General features: G+C 37.4%; 1 protein-coding gene across 2 annotated transcripts in view; it reads left to right on the top strand.

Annotated features, from left to right (window-relative positions):
* AP5M1 (adaptor related protein complex 5 subunit mu 1) overlaps positions 1-6212 on the top strand; it is a 49408-nt gene extending 43196 nt beyond the window's left edge. For both annotated transcript variants that reach the window (XR_005988524.1, XM_041759775.1), the window contains one exon: positions 377-6212. Coding sequence is in view for 1 of the 2 variants with exons in the window: in XM_041759775.1 (XP_041615709.1) it covers positions 377-378 (2 nt within the window). In the remaining variant the exon portion in view is untranslated. The remainder of the gene's footprint in view (positions 1-376) is intronic.
* Positions 6213-16521: the final 10309 nt, after the last annotated feature.

The following is a 16521-nucleotide window of genomic DNA, read 5'->3' as shown; positions in this document are numbered from 1 at the left end:
TGTATAAAGCATTTGGAATTATTCCCTTCTCCTTTTTTAATTTATTTGTTCAATTGTGTATTCATGGTTCTTTATTTTATTCTTTGGATTATAATCTATTACAACCTTATTTATTTTGTTGCTTAAATTTTCCAGGTTTGTCCATTGGTAGCTCTTCTCGATTGGCTCCTATTTCCCTTTGTTATGCCTCATTTCCTGTTTGTGTTTTCAGTACTTCCCTAGTTTCTGGCATTACAGGATGCCCTGAGTTCATCTTGAATATTTTTCTCCCTCAGCCCTATAATCAGCCATTTCCCCAAGGAGCCTGGTTCTTTTTATTAGAGAATATCATATACCCCTAATTTAATGCTGTGATTCTTTTTTCTTTTTCTTTTAGGACTCCACCCCTCTGTCAATTTAAGAGCTATTGGATGGTGGAAGGGGAGGAGGGCAGGGGGTGGAGGGGAATGGGTGACGGGCACTGAGGCGGACACTTGACGGGATGAGCACTGGGTGTTTTTCTGTATGTTGGTAAATTGAATACCAATAAAAATTAATTTAAAAAAAATAAAAGTAAACAATAAAAAATAAAAAAATAAAAAAAGAGCTATTGGAAATACCAGGAAAGAGATTTTGGTAAGTTTCCTTGGGACTAATGTAGACTTTATTTTAACACCTTACTCTAGCTTCTTACAAGACAGAGACTGTATTAGTTGCCCCTTATCCTTGAAGAACAACAGTATTAGAAATTGGAATTTTCAGTCTTAACCTTATATCCTTAGAAATATTATTTGACTCACATTTTACAATCAATCTGAAGAATGCTAAACAGGTATTCCAAGAATTAAATTCAATGATATTAAGTATTTAAGAGCAGGAACCCCATATATACATAGGATAGTTAACTTCTTAGTTTTTTGCATTTTTATTAGGAATATCTAAAAAAAAAAAAAAAAGGAATATCTAACAGATTTTATAAATCCCATACTCTGACTCATTGTGTGTGCATAACTAGTGTCATTTTTCTTTACTTGAAAAAAAGATGTTTTCACTCTACACATAAAAAGAATAACCAACACTAGAATTAAAAAATTACTTTAAAAAGAGTTAATCTGAAATCTATACTATATAAATGTGAATTCAAAGTTAATTGTATTCTTTTTCCAAAAAGCTACATTTGCACTTACAGATACAAGGCTCAACTCAACTGTCTGTGTCAAATGACTTAATCTGGTTATTAGACTTATGGAGAGATTTAAGCATTTAGTGAAAGGGGACAAATACAATATTCTTTTGTTTAAATTAAGTTTTGCAATTCAGAGGATTTGTTCATTTGGGCCTTCAAGTTCTGTCTTTCAACATGAGAGTCTTGAAGGTAGAATCTTTGCTTGAAAGGCTTTTGCCTTTGACTCTAACTTCTACTTTGAAACTAACCAAAAAGAAACTAAGTGTATCAGAAGCATACCTAATCTCCTAGAAGTCAGCATTGCATCCAATGTATTAAAATTAAAACCTTCCTTTTTTTTTCCCTCCTCCTTAAATATGCATCTAGTAATAAAAGGCCAGTCAGCTGGGTTAGGATAAAACAGGCAATGTTTTTCCTTCAGTAGTTCATTTGGAAAAGTCGCTTTGCTAATTGAGAAAAATTTAATGAATTTTACTTGTATTAAAATAAAGGTGATTGGCAACAATGTACTCATTTGAGAAAGTCATTACATTTATGTATTGTGTTTTCATGTAAATACTTTTGCCAAATGTATTAGCAAGGAATATAATATTATGGTTCATGGTTCTTGTAGTATCTGAAAAGAATAATTGTATAACTAATCAATGAAAACAAAGTAAATGTTCCTCTTGGGTTTGTACAATAAAAATGGAATTAAAATTACTCAGGCTCAAAACTGCAAATATAATGCATCTCACCAGCAGAAAAATAAAATTCTAAAGGCAGAACTTGTATAGTAAGACCAGTATTTCATTTCCTCTCAAAAGTCTTCATTTGATTCCCAAACTGATCACTTCAAAATTCACTTCCATGCATTTTTATAAAGTGCTCAAATATTTCACTGTTTTTAAAACAAAATTATCATTGATTCTACTGAACAGGCTCACTGATATTCAGAACATTTTCTGGGGAAATTAATGCTAATCAGTACAGCAGCAGCCACCAAAATAGCACTGTAACGTATTAGACAGTAACATAAGATTAAATTCACATTAAACTCAAGAGCAAATAACCCATATTAATTTAAACAGTTTTAATCCTGGGAAAGGGCAAAGGTTAGAAATGATCTGAAAGATAACCAAATTGTATTGAGAACAATAGGCCTTATATTAGACAACGGCACCCCCTACTGGAAGCTTGAGGCTGCCTGGACAGTTACTCTTGGAGGCTGCTGGGAAGGACCGGCCCAGGGAAAGGAATCTGTGAGGATGCTCGGATGCTCGGACCTCCACCTAGCAGGTGGGGCTGCCATGGAATTCAGGGGCATCATCAGTCCAGAATTGTTTCTTCTCTATTGTGTAATCACGAACCTTAGGCAAGCACCTAGAATTTTTATTTCTCAACTACTAGTTAGCAAGACTTTGATTCTGAAGGTTTTATTAGTAAACATTTAGAGTGCCTTTTTTTTTTTAAAGAAAGGTCAAACTCTGTGATAAATGCTTGATATGAAAAAGAAATAGCTGTTCATGCAATGATTTTAATTAATCTGCCTTGGAATTTACCCACAGTGCTCAAAATTATTCCTTAGTAGAGAGTCCTTAGTAGAGAGTGTTTCTTAGGGTGCTTTGACCTAATATTCCAACAAGCATGCATGGTGGATATATTTAATAGATCTGTATATGAGTACATATGTACACACACACAGCATATATATACACACTGTGGGCAATCTGGCTCAAAGTGAACCCTAGAGAAGCCTCAGTAGGATGGCAAGCCTCCACCATCAGCTTTCCCCTAAGTTTGGGTTTATGGCTTTTTTTCTAATGTTATTCTTTGGATGAGTAAACATCTGTAATGATCACAAGAAATATGAAAACTCCTGAGAAATAATAAAAACAATCATTTGATAGACTAGCCATCTATAAGACATCCTCTTTTTAAAATTAATATATAATTCCCAATAGTCTTTTGAATTTAACAATTCTAATAAATCAAATATTTAAACTGGGGATTATGTTGTATAACTAAAAGACACCTCAGTCAAGCTAACTTGCTAAACATATTTAAATGCCATAAGCAGTAAGTACAGTAATCAGAGAAATAAACTGAAGACAAATCAGGAGAGATCATTTAAACAGAAATGGCCAAATACATAGAATGACTAGGGGAGAAAAGGAAATAGAAGTAGGCACTAAAACCAGGTTTGGCTTGAAAAGAAGCCTAAACTGTTATGAAAAATGATCATGGAAACAGCTCTCAGCATTTCCATTTTCCACCTACCTCACCACCTCCAGCACCAAATGCTTTAGTGTCGTGACTAAATTTTGAATGATTTTTATTAAAACCTACCAGGGAGGTGCATTATCCAACCAAATGGATCCTAGCTCAGAGACCATGTTCGTGTTCCCAGCCAGATGAGAGGAGAAGGTGACTTTCCCTCTGCAGAATTTTTGAAGTGAATGGAGGAGGCCAGGGTCAGCTGAATTAGAAGGTGTTCTGTTTAACCCTCCTGCCTAAAATATGGAGTAAAATCATTTCAGAAAGGAGTTAAATATCTGTTGGGAGTTGTCTGCAGGTTGGGGGTGTTTATTTCCTAAGGCTAAAAAGCATTGAACACATTCTTCAAAGAAACAAGATCAGAAGTATTTGAAATTACAGATGCCTGAGGGAAAGAGCTTAATAGTGGGGAAAAAATACAGACAGGACAGAGGAGGCCAGGATCCTAACCCAGCTTGGCTCTGCTGTGTGCCCTTGAGTGTCATATAACCTGTCTGTGCCTTAGTTTCTTTATCTGGAAAAAAGATGACCTCTATTTTCCAGCTTTGATAGCAAAATACATTTTCATGAGAATATAGTATTCAGACAAGACTTGATCTAGCAGTGCTTCAAGTGAACCATCATCGTTCAAGAAGAGAATGGGTTCACAAAGCAAAGTACTAAAGTTAATGACATCTTCCCTGGATTCACCCATTTATTTATTTATTTATTTATTTATTTATTTATTTATTCTTCAATAGGTGTTTATTAATGGTCTACTATATGTCAGACTCCAAACCAGGGAATGGAATACAAACTTGAACAAGACCCAATCTCTTTCCTCAAAGAATTTGAAGTTTAGTAGGTAAAAAAGACAAATATATGTGTTTTCACAGTGTAGGGCTGTGAGTACTCTGCTAGCATAAACCATGGTGCTGTGAGAGTGTGTCTGGAAGATCCCAACCAGGCAGGCACAGATGAAAACTCACCAAAGGATGCAAGGAGCAGCAACACCCAATTCCCACCTTAAACCACAAACAGGAGTTAGCCATTAAAAAGAGAGAGAGAAATAAAAAAGGTATTTTAAGCAAAGTGAGCAGCCTAGCACAGGATGGTATGCCCAATCCTATGGCCAACAGGGTAGGTTGCCTTGATTGGCAGCCTCTATAGGACCATTTACTTGGAAGGATTATTTCCCAAAGAATAGAAGAGTGCTATGCAAAGCAACGAATGTTACAACAAATATTCCCCAGTCCACTTCTTTTTTCTCAGTAAGTATTCAATAAATATTTGTCAAGCAAATGATATTTTCAACATTACATCATAGTCTTTAGATTTTTATCCTGTAAGCATTTTAATAAATGGATTGAAACCTTTCAATTCTCTGCGAAAATGCCCAACCAACAAAGACCAGGAAAGAATATGGTGATGAAGAGGTTACCCTTCATCACCCTGGAGTTAAACTAATCACATCTACATAAAATGAACATGAACAGCCATCTAAGGAAATCAGGGCAGTGTCTGCAAGTACGTGACTTATGTCTCCACAATTAGGAACCCCCACAATTCCAATCAAGGTGATCTGGAAATTGTGTTTAGAAAAGGGTAGTGAATTTTATGGTACTAGTACTGGAGATAGAGTGTATGGACTGTTTAGGAAAGAGAGTGACTTCTCTGAATGACAAGGCTCCATACACTCTAGTATTTTACCTGATTCTGTGTTAGTGACCTCTGAGTTTCACTTTAGTAGTTGCTGTTTGACTCTAAGACAATGTACTAGTTTTGCAGATGAAAATACACCATCTTCCTAGCAGTTATATTTCTTGTTGCCAATTAGAGATTTTGTATTAATTTGGCTATCTCTGTTGTGAGTTTAGTTATGTGGGTTGGCATCTCCAAGTCTGACTGCATATGTGTACAAAATCTCAGCTTTGAGAACCATAGGAAAGTAAAGGCCACCTTGTGGGACCCTCTAGCAGAGGGCTTGCTAACCCTCCAGCCATCCACTTGAACAGGACTCCTGCAGGGTACCTTCTATAATGGCTGAAGAGGAACCCCAATTAATAAGTCAACAGATAATATTAGACTACACTAAATTTATGTGTGGTTATTAATGGAAATAGGAATTCCTATCTATTGAACGGCTAAAATGTGTCAAGAGTTGCTCTAGGTACTTTATGGAGGGGCAAAAAAAAAAAAGGTATGTAAAACATCTTCTTTGAAATCTTATATGTAAGAGTGTGTACAAGCTTATTTGTAATCACACTGAATATTTGTCTTTCCAAAATTCAAATGTTGAAGCCCTAATCCACAAACAGTCTAATGGTATTTGGAGGTTGGGCCTTTGGGAGGGATTAGGTCATGAGGATGGAGCTCTTAAGAAAAGGGCTCTCACCAGACACTGTATCTTGCCGACATTTGGATTGTGTACTTTCTAACCTCTGGCACGGTAAGAAATAGTAAATATTTGTTTAAGCCATCCTGTCTGTGGTAATTTGTTATAGCAGCCCAAGCTAAGACAGTGAAGAACTGGAATTAAATATTCAACAGGCAATAATAAAATGTGTTCCCAATCGGCAAAAATATATAAGTGAAAACACTGAAGAGGTATGCATGGAAACATTAACAAATAAGATCAACTGTCTTTTTTATAATCTTCTTTGGTTTTTTATGTATTTAAATTTTTTTCGATGGTGAACATCTATTTTATAATTGAGAAGTTTTCATTCACTATTAATTCCTAAAAAGAAACTTCAATATTATTGTATAAGTATACAGAATCTTCTTTAGATTTTATTGTTTCAAAAGAATGTAGGCGTTCTTATATTGAATTTTTAGAGGAAATACAGTTAGACTGTCTCTTTGGTTTACTGAAGACTTAATTTGTCATTCTGCTTGCCCATATTTGGTCCTCCATTCAAAATAAAACCAATAGAGCAGCATCAACCCAATTTTGCCTCGTTACCATAGCAACAAAATAGTGACAAAAGCACATAGCCCCATCCCTCCCCCTCACATATGTGCTCTCATTGTTTCATTCTCATCTACTTTCATTCATGGCTATTGTCTTCCATCCTTTTTTTTTTTTTTTTCATCTTTTTTCACCTGTCCCTTCCTCCCCAAAACGTTCATGTGTGGCAAAAAAAAAAAAAAAAAATGAGTACATGCCACTAACCAATATGACCTAAATTCTGGGATGCCTGCCGTGGCTCAGCTGTTGAGCGTCTGCCTTCAGCCCAAGGTGTGATCCTGGAGTTCCAGGATCGAGTCCCGTATCAGGCTCCCTGCATGGAGCTTGCTTCTGTCTCTGCCTATGGCTCTGCCTCTCTCTGTGTGTGTGTGTGTCTCTCATGAATATATAAAATCTTTTTTAAAAATATGTCCTAAATTCTAAATGCCAATTTGTTTTCTCTGTCTTATACTTTTCAGGGATCCTCCTTATTCACCCTAAGTAAGGAACAGTTATATTTTTCCTGGGAAGCTTGTCTAATTGCAATTTCTGAATGCAAACAATTTTAATATTCAGAACTTTATTCAAATGAACTCTTAAGTAGACAGAGAGAATACATACTGAGGGAGCTGGGTCTGATTGGACTTTGTTCCTCTCCCCTTCCACCACCCTTCCCCACATACAAATACACAATAAATCCATTATTTATTTTGGGAGCTGTGAAGAGATGAAACTGTAATAAGAACCACCATAGATATTTCAATTGCACCTAAAATCAGAGTTGTTGTATTCCATACAGGACGTTGTTGTATTCCATACAGAAGGTGTGCAGGTGACCTTGCCTACCATATCCACTCTAGGCCTCTTATGAGCTCTGACTTCTTACAGATGTCCTCTGTCTTTCTGGAAGCCATGTCCATTGGGAGAGGATAATCCCAGCCCCAAATCTAGATGGCGAGTCTTGATTGGTACAAACTAATTATGATGGTACCATTCCTTTGCCAAAAATGGCCTAGGCATGGGCATGCAATGCTTATTTGGCCAATAAAACATAAGGGGAAGTCTGCTGGTGGTTTCTAAGAGAGGTGGCTGAGAGGTACAAGAATGTGGCAGTGACTGGTTCTTGTTGCTCACCATATATGCTTCACTTAGTCCATAGTGGTAAAAAGTTTAGCTAGGCACATGGACATGCAGATTAAAGAATACATTTCTGACCCTCATTTGCAGCCCATTGTGGCCTGATAAGTTCTGACCAATAAGATAAAAGCAGAAGTGTGATGTGGCAACTACTGAGAATCTTTCTTATTAGACAACTGACATGTGCCCTTTACCTACTCTTTCTTGTTTCCTTTATTCTGCTATGTGAAATGTGGATGTGATAGCTAGAGGTAAAATAACCACTTGAGACCATGAATGACCTTGGGAATGGAGACCATGTATGGAAGGACAATAAAAGAAGCCACACCTAAACCACCATCATTCTGGGTTTTTTGTCACTTACAATCAAGTCAAAGGCGGGGAGCCTGATGCGGAACTTGATACAAGGACCCCGGGATCACAACCTGAACCAAAGGCTCAACCACTGAGCCACCCAGGTGCCCAAAACTGTGCTGCTTAAAACGGGAGATTTCCTCTTCCATTTTGAATAAGACAAACAGCTATGTACTAACACTCAGAAGTACTCCTTGAATCACTTATTTGAAACCATAAATTTCACAGCAAAGATTTGCATTTTTGGTACACTCCTCATCTGGCCAATTTGGCTTCACAACCAACAAGAAAAGTCAATCCATTGTTTTCTTCTGTCTCCTTGAGGAGGACAAGGAGACAGAAGACTTCTTCAAGTCTTCTTGAAAAATTAAGGAGGACTTGATTTTTTCAACACAGGAGGTGGGAGCAAGGCCCAGAGTGGGCCTGGCTGACACTGGCCATCCCTGGGCTGTTTACTCCCATCTGCTGAACTAAAGGATTCCTGAGACTAGATGCCAGGCCCCAGCTAAACACCATGGCTTCACTCTCACTGCCAATGGACAAAGAATACAAGGAGGAATCAAAGAAGAGAAAACAATGCTGGATGGGGGGAAAAGCAGGTTGATATCATCTTTAGAGCAAAGTGCTCATCAATCCTGAAGAGGGGCTCTAAACCCAGTGAGAAGGCAAGGCTGCCCTTGGGATGCTCCTCTTCTTCCTAGTGGAGTACATTTTCTGATAATTATAGCTCACAAGAGTTGCTCCTTTTCGAGTGGCAGCCTTAGGGCAGCACGGGTGGCTCAGTGGTTTAGTGCCACCTTCAGCCCAGGGCCCGATCCTGGAGACTGGGGATTGAGACCCTCATCGGACTCCCTGTATGGAGCCTGCTTCTCCCTCTGCCTGTGTCTCTGCCTCTCTATCTGTGTCTCTAATGAATAAATAAATAAAATCTTCAAGTGACAGCCTTAGGTGCTTTTCTTTAATCAATTACAAGTAATGCTTATTTTAAGGTAACACTAAGACTGAGGATAAAATTTAAATATTTTCTATGTTTTAAAGTGTATACATGAAAAAAATAAAAATAAAAAAATTAAGTGTATACATGATTGGTTTTCCTAAGTGTGTATTTGTTGTCTTCAAAATAGTCCTATCTATCACTAAGGGAATTCAGACGATTCTGATGTTTAAATAATTCATGCTTCATTCACATTTTATCACTCGTAAAGCATTTATCTGTCAAAAGTCCAAACCATTTTTTGTACATACCAAGTATAATTTTGAAAAATGTAATTGTTTCAGAATTTAACTGTCCAAATAATTCTTAAACTGGATATTCATAATATAGCAATGTGTATGCAGATATTCAAACTGTTTATAAACTTCAAACACAGCAAACTGAAGATTATCAAAGTTTAAAAACATTATATTTGGTCCTAGTTTTGTAGAACAGAGACTAGATAACATTCACAAATGAATAAAAATAAAGGAGAATTTCAGGCGTGAATAAAAATGGGGAAAAGCTGGAAGTTGTCACAAACCTTTACCAATGCATTCATGCTGACAGCAGCATAACAAAGTGGCAGAAACGTTTGTTGTGATCAGAATATTGCGAATCAATGAAAAGCCAGGTAGGTACGTAGAGAGAGCTTAGCTGCACTACACCAAGAAGACAGAGCCTGTGGTCCTGTGGGGAGAGGCAGCACTCAGGGCAGAAGGGCAGGGAGCCCAGGGGAGTCTGCTCTCTGGAACACCAGGTTGCCACCTAGAGAAACATCCATCTCCCTTATTACCCCACCGTGCTTTTCTGCCACACATCAAACACCAGATGGACAGCCAGCTGTCAGAAAACACTGTCTGCTTGCCTCCTAAATGGGAGTATAGTGTGTGGAAGGGACCATTTTAGAGTCTTGTACTTTCATGTGAGAAGAGCTTGTAAGGCAGCAGGAGCTCGGGGTAGGGGTTACGTGTTGCAAAAATGTTCAGAAACATCAAACATTACACTCTCTGCAGAAAGGTAGACTCCAGCCTCAGCTGCTGATTCTTTTGGCTCAAGCTGAGTCAAGTAGTACACAAAGCATAGACAAAAGCCTGCAAACGACTGGCAGTCGCCACGGGGTACGGCAAACCAATGCTGGCTAAGTCCAGACATTTTTCCTTCTCTGCAGAAGGAAACTGCACCTGCGTCCAATTGAAGTGTGGCCACATCTCCTCCTCTGGACCTCCGGAAAATTCTCCACAGTGAGAAGGCAGGACTCTGGTCATTGAAGCCCTTTGTTTCTATATATGTTTGAATGCTTATTCAGATGGAGATTTTTTTTTTTTAAGATTTTATTTATTCATGAGAGACAGAAAGAGAGAGAAAGGCAGAGACACAGGCAGAGGGAGAAGCAGGCTCCATGCAGGAAGCCTGATGTGGGACTCGATCCCAGGTCTCCAGGATCAGGCCCTGGGCTGAAGGCAGGCACTCAACCGCTGAGTCACCCAGGTGTCCCTCAAATGGAGATTTTATTGCTTGGGCTTCACCAGTTTTAAGCTTGAGCTTTTTAAAAATGAACTATAAAATGAGGCACTGTTAAAAATAATTTCTTCATTAATAACTGAAGCCCAGTGCAGTTCCCTTTTTCCAAAGGCAGATGGAATTAGCCACATGCCTCTAATATTAGTTCTATTTCCCACATTACTCGTTGACAACCCAAACTAATCACTCTTCCAATTATCCATTTACCCTTTACTGCAATACTAATCCTCCCGGACCACTGTTCTCAGTGTCTTCTGCCACTTGTCATGGTGTATCAACTTTCTAAAATATCACTGTTTTCTTCAAGAAGTAAAAAGAAAAACATTTTCTCTCATTTAATATTATAGATATCAAAAAATAAGATATTTGTTGGATCTTAAAAACTGTCTACCCATAGGATTTATTTCTTTTATGTATATAAAACATCCTATTCCTCATAAGAAAGAGGTGCCCATTACTCTTTCCATTTTATAGAAAAGGAAGTGAAGTCCAATTGCATGATTCCTGCAAACCCCTACCATGCAGTGGGGACATGAGAAATTCTAGAGGAATGCTATCTAATAAGACGATTTTAACTGCTATTATGTTGTTCTCTTTCAGTACAGGAACAGCATCAAGAAATCTGCACATTTCAATCCTTTATGGAATGCAACATTCTGGAAAGAAAAAACACTTCTCTCACGACCTCCCCCTTTGGGTTTTCACCTGTGCTCAAAGTAGGACAGGATTGCTGAGCACTGTTTACAGCTCCAGTGTGATCCTGGGTACCTCTAAGACAGGGCCTCCCCAAGTGTGAGATGTTTAGAGGTGAATGAAGCCCTCACACGCTGAAAGAGCAGACACAGAGAACTGGTCTGCCATGTTGTGCTTTCTTTCTTATTTGTAACTATGTGGTTGGAAGATCCTCCTTTCAATCAAGTTGTCTATTTCTATACAAGTATGTGGCTATTTTAATGTTCACAAAACACTCTCTTCAAAAGTCGACCTTCAAGTATCCTTGAAGGTGGAAAGGCAAACAAATGTGTTATTAGATGACATGAGGCACCTCCCAACATTTGCTCTAATCTGCTAAATACCTCATGGCAGGTGGACACAGTCAAAAAAAAATTCCCACGAGACCCATTTTCTCATTTGAACAAGATGGAAATGGCTCTGGATTACATTCAAATATCATCTGTGACTGGAGCATATGAAGACATTAAAGAAGTTTATAATACTGTGATGACTACCCTTGGAACTATTACTATCTCTTAAAATCCACCTCTCCAGCCTATTTTCACAATTGTTAAGAAAATACCATGTGAAAGAGTCAACAACACAACTTTTCACGGTAGAGCTAGTAATACACATAGGTTTAGTAATTCATTCAGAGTCTGATTTTAAAAGACAAAACAAGTAAAAATGGCACTGGGATTGTTTCATTTCCTGGTCAATCACACAATACGTAATTATTAACATGACAGCCATCATGAGCATGCAAGTGGCACCAGGGGCAGAGTGGAAAGGAAGGCTCTGGAAGACACAGGGTGGTCACTTGCTATAAATAATTTTTATGGAAACTCACAGGTGGATAATTCCCACACAAAATGACTTTAAGAAACTCATTTTCCTGAGCACAACTTATATTGAACACACAAATAGAATATGTACAAATCTTGAGCAACAAGTATTGCAGTTCTAATGAGATTATAAATTATAACTTGTACAGTGATAAACCAATACACTCAACACAGGTGTTCTCAGATTTTATAAAACCAATAATTTGGGGGGAGGTAACTGATACCAGTGTCCCAATGAAAGCATCACAAAGACAAATAAACTTCACTTCAGGCAGAGTTTGAAAAATTAAATGAAGAAGTGTAAAAATAAATTATCTAAAAAATAAATAAATAAATAAATAATCTTGGTAGCTCTCTAGTTTCATGTAGACAGGTGATACATTTTTTTAAAGATTTTATTTATTTATTCATGACAGACAGAGAGAGAGAGAGAGGTAGAGACACAGGCAGAGGGAGAGGGAGAGAAGCAGCTCCACGCAGGGAGCCTGACATGGGACTCGATCCTGGGTCTCCAGGATCACACCCCCAGCAGAAGGCGGCACTAAACCACTGGGCCACCGGGGCTGCCCCAGGTGATACATTTTATTTATTTATTTTTTTAAGATTTTACTTATTTAGTCATAGACACAGAGAGAGAGAGGCAGAGACACAGGCAGAGGGAGAAGCAGGCTCCACACAGGGAGCCTGATGTGGGACTTGATTCTGGGTCTCCAGGATCACACCCCAGGCTGCAGGCGGCGCCAAACCACTGCGCTACCGGGGCTGCCCGGTGATACATTTTAAAGACAGTTCAGCAGATAGTATCTTAAGGATATGTCTATGTAACAAATAATTATTAAATACATACTGATAACATGTACATTTGTAGGTGTTTCAACTAAGGAGCAATTGTAATAAAAAATATGAAAACATAGAAAATGTATTTCTGATGTCTTCAAATACAGCATTTATTATATAGCAAACACAATTTTAAACCTGATCCCTTATTAAATCTTTATTACCTCTGCTCCATAATTATCTTCTGAATGAATGTAAAAATTAGGGAAATAAAGAAAATGGCCTGAGTAGTATAATACATTCTGTGGTAAAAGAAGAAGAATGGTATTATAATACACAGAAGAATATACAATAGTTACCAAGGAAGACTTCAATGGTCCTATTCAATGGGAGAAGGAAAGAAAACATAGAAGAGTTCTGATCATGAAGATAAAGATTTTCCTGAGGTAGCAGTATTCCAGAGAATAAAACAAGGGAAAGTAAATACAGTGAAACAGAACCTAGTAAAAAAAAAAAAAAGTAACATTGGAAAAACAACTTACTTAAACTGGTGGAAGAGTATGTAGATGCTTGATTAGTTTTCTTCAGTGAAAAGAGACTTTTAGTTATGTGAATACACGTAATGTATAAAATCAATTATCTTTTAAAATTATCGGGATCCCTGGGTGGCGCAGCAGTTTGGCGCCTGCCTTTGGCCCAGGGCGCGATCCTGGAGACCCGGGATCGAATCCCACGTCAGGCTCCCGGTGCATGGAGCCTGCTTCTTCCTCTGCCTGTGTCTCTGCCTCTCTCTCTCTCTCTCTCTCTCTCTGTGACTATCAGAAATAAATAAAAATTAAAAAAATAAAAAAAATAAAAAAAATAAAATTATGAATAAGGAGTGCCTGGGTGGCCTAGGCGGTTAAGCAACTGCCTTTGGCTCAGGTCATGACCCCAGGGCCCTTGGATGGCTCCCTGCCCCACAGAGAATCTGCTTCTCCCTCTCCCTCTACCTACTTCTCCCCCTGCTTGTGCTCTCTCTGTTAAATAAATAAATAACATCTTTTAAAAATAAAATAATTGAGAGTAAAATAATATAAATGTGACACACTGTTATAAACAGAACTATACAAGTGCAAAGTCTATTTCCATGTGTTTTGCATTCATCAAGATGCTGGTCTTGCTATTATTTATAATTGTCAGTATTTTTGTGATGCTGTAGGTTATTGACAATAATAAGCAAGCCTATTTAAACATATGGTTGCCATTGTTATTATAAAGTCAGCATCAGGGAAATACAAATCAAAACCACAATGAGATACCACTCACACCAGTTAGAATGGCTAAAATTAACAATTTAGGAAATTACAGATGTTGACAAGGATGTGGAAAAGGGGGAGCCCCTCACACTATTGGTGGGAATGCAAACTGGTGCACTCTGGAAAACAGTATGGAGGTTTCTCAAAAAAATTAGAAATAGAGCTACCTACCCTATGACCCAGCAATTGCACTACTAGGCATTTATCCAAAGGAGACAAACGGTGATTTGAAGGGGCTCATGCACCCCAATGTTTACAGCAGCCATGTCCATAATAGCCAAAATATGGAAAGAGCCCAGATATCCATTGACAGATGAAAGGATCGACATGCAGTGTATATATACAATAGAATATTACTCAGCCATTAAAAAACATGAGATCTTATCATTTGCAACGACATAGATTATTATGCTAAGCAAAGTGAATCAGAGAAAAACAAATATAGTATAATTACACTCATGTATGGAATTTAAGAAACAAAATAGATGAACATAGGAGAAGGGAAGGCAATAAAATAAGATGCAAACACAGAGAAAAACAAATTGTAAGAGACTTTTAATTACAGGAAACAAACTGAGGGTTGCTGGAGGAGAGGAGGTTGGGGAATGGGGTAACTGGGTGATGGGCATTAAGGAGGCACTTGATGAAATGAGCATTGGGTGTTTTACACAACTGATGAATCACTAGATTCTACCCCTAAAACTAATAGTACACTATATGTTATTAAATTGAATTTAATTTTTTTAAATAAAAATATTAGTTTAATTGTTCTATTAGAATTCTTAAGTAAGATATTCTTTCTTTGTATACTTAATTATACACTTAGTTTCAGTTTTCCCTCAGAAGATGTATTAATTTCAATTAGTCATTTTTAAAAGTTTTTACTTGTTTCATAAAAATGAAAGTCTATAATGATAATTTTGGTAATTTGTATATAATTCTGGGGAAGTTATCGAGCATAACTTATTATATCCTCTCTTTACCTTAGGAAAATGAATATAGGGTTATTATTCACTATAAATAATCTATTCCACAAATAGTGCTCTAGCTGAAACAAAGGAATCTGTTGGGAGAGATGGTCATCTGAAAATTCAGAGTTTAAAAATTAAGTTAACCAGTTAAATAAATCCCACTGCTTTGGTTTACTTGACAGAGACACAGTATTATTTTGCTTTAGAGTTCAGGCTCAATATCATAACATATTTTTCCTCTTTGAGACTTGATTATTTTCACCTGACCATTTCTCCAAGAAATAAAAAGTATAAGAAGGATATTAATATATCTTAAATTTTTTATTTGGCTCTTGATTAAGCTCCCATCTTTTAATTTTTTTAATTTATGAAAATGTAGATACTGTACAACCAAAAAATACAATTCCAACACAATTACATGTGCTTTTACTTCCAGGTAAGAAATGAAACAGTATTGCTGAGAAAATTATTAGAAATATAAGCTACATCTCAGTTGTGATCGCCTTAAAATCAATATCCTTTTATTTGAACAAATGGTAGCAAGAATCATTAAGATAGGGCCCTAGCAATTAAGGATAAATTATAGCTCAATTGTGAATTTGTTATATCATTTGAACAAACTGTTTCAACAATTGCATTTCTGTCACTTTTAAGTATAATAAGCATAATCATTCTTACTGGATGCTATGACTTTGAAGAACATGCTTTTGGAAAAATTTTCTGGATTCTTAGATATATAAGAGAGGGAAGATACTATTATAAAAGTAATATCTGTCAAGAGGTAAGTTTTTATCAGATGTATATGAAACCATATCTTTATTCCTACGTGGGTAGCATTTGCATACAATTTTCAGAGGAACCCAGTACTGTGCTTCATGAATTCAAACCCAGAACAAGCTCTTAGAAAGGAATAAAGAGCTTGAGAAATAAAGCAGATGAATTGACTTATTAAATACCTAAATCCTAAGGACTCTTTATTCGTTCCACATAGTATTCAAAATGTGCCAATTCCAGAGATTCCTTTGCTGATCTAGTTTTGAATTCCCCAAGTGAAAAGCATAACCAAGAAGCAAACTCCAGGGGCACCTGGGTGGCTCAGTCGGTTAAGCGTCTGCCTCCAGCTAAGGTCATGATCCCAGAGTCCTGGGATCAAGCACCTCGTTGGGCTCCCTGCTAAGCAGGCTCCCTGCGTCTCCTTCTTTCTCTGTCTGCCGCCCGCCCCAGGCCTGTGCTGGCATGCCTGCTCTTTCTCGCTCTCTTGCTCTCTCAATCTTTGTCAAATAAACAAATAAAATCTTTTTATTTATTTTTTATTTTTTTTTTATTTTTATTTTTTATTTTTTTTTCAAATAAAATCTTTTTAAAAACCCACCAAACCAATTTAGAACGAGCTACCCTGAGAGCCGTGGATGTGACTGGTCATGTTAACGCAATGGCGTGCTTCTGCCTGCATGCACAGGCCACCAGGCTGCCCCTTGGAGAACCCAGGTGTTCAGTCGTTTCAGGAACAGCATTCCATGGCTATCGTCTACCATCTCTCTGCACCTAGGCCTATTAGACAAAATCTCCGCTATTTCG

The sequence above is a fragment of the Vulpes lagopus genome, chromosome 6, assembly GCF_018345385.1.
Source record: "Vulpes lagopus strain Blue_001 chromosome 6, ASM1834538v1, whole genome shotgun sequence".
NCBI classification, from domain to species: Eukaryota; Metazoa; Chordata; class Mammalia; order Carnivora; family Canidae; genus Vulpes; species Vulpes lagopus.
This window is presented reverse-complemented; position numbering and strand designations above follow the sequence as displayed.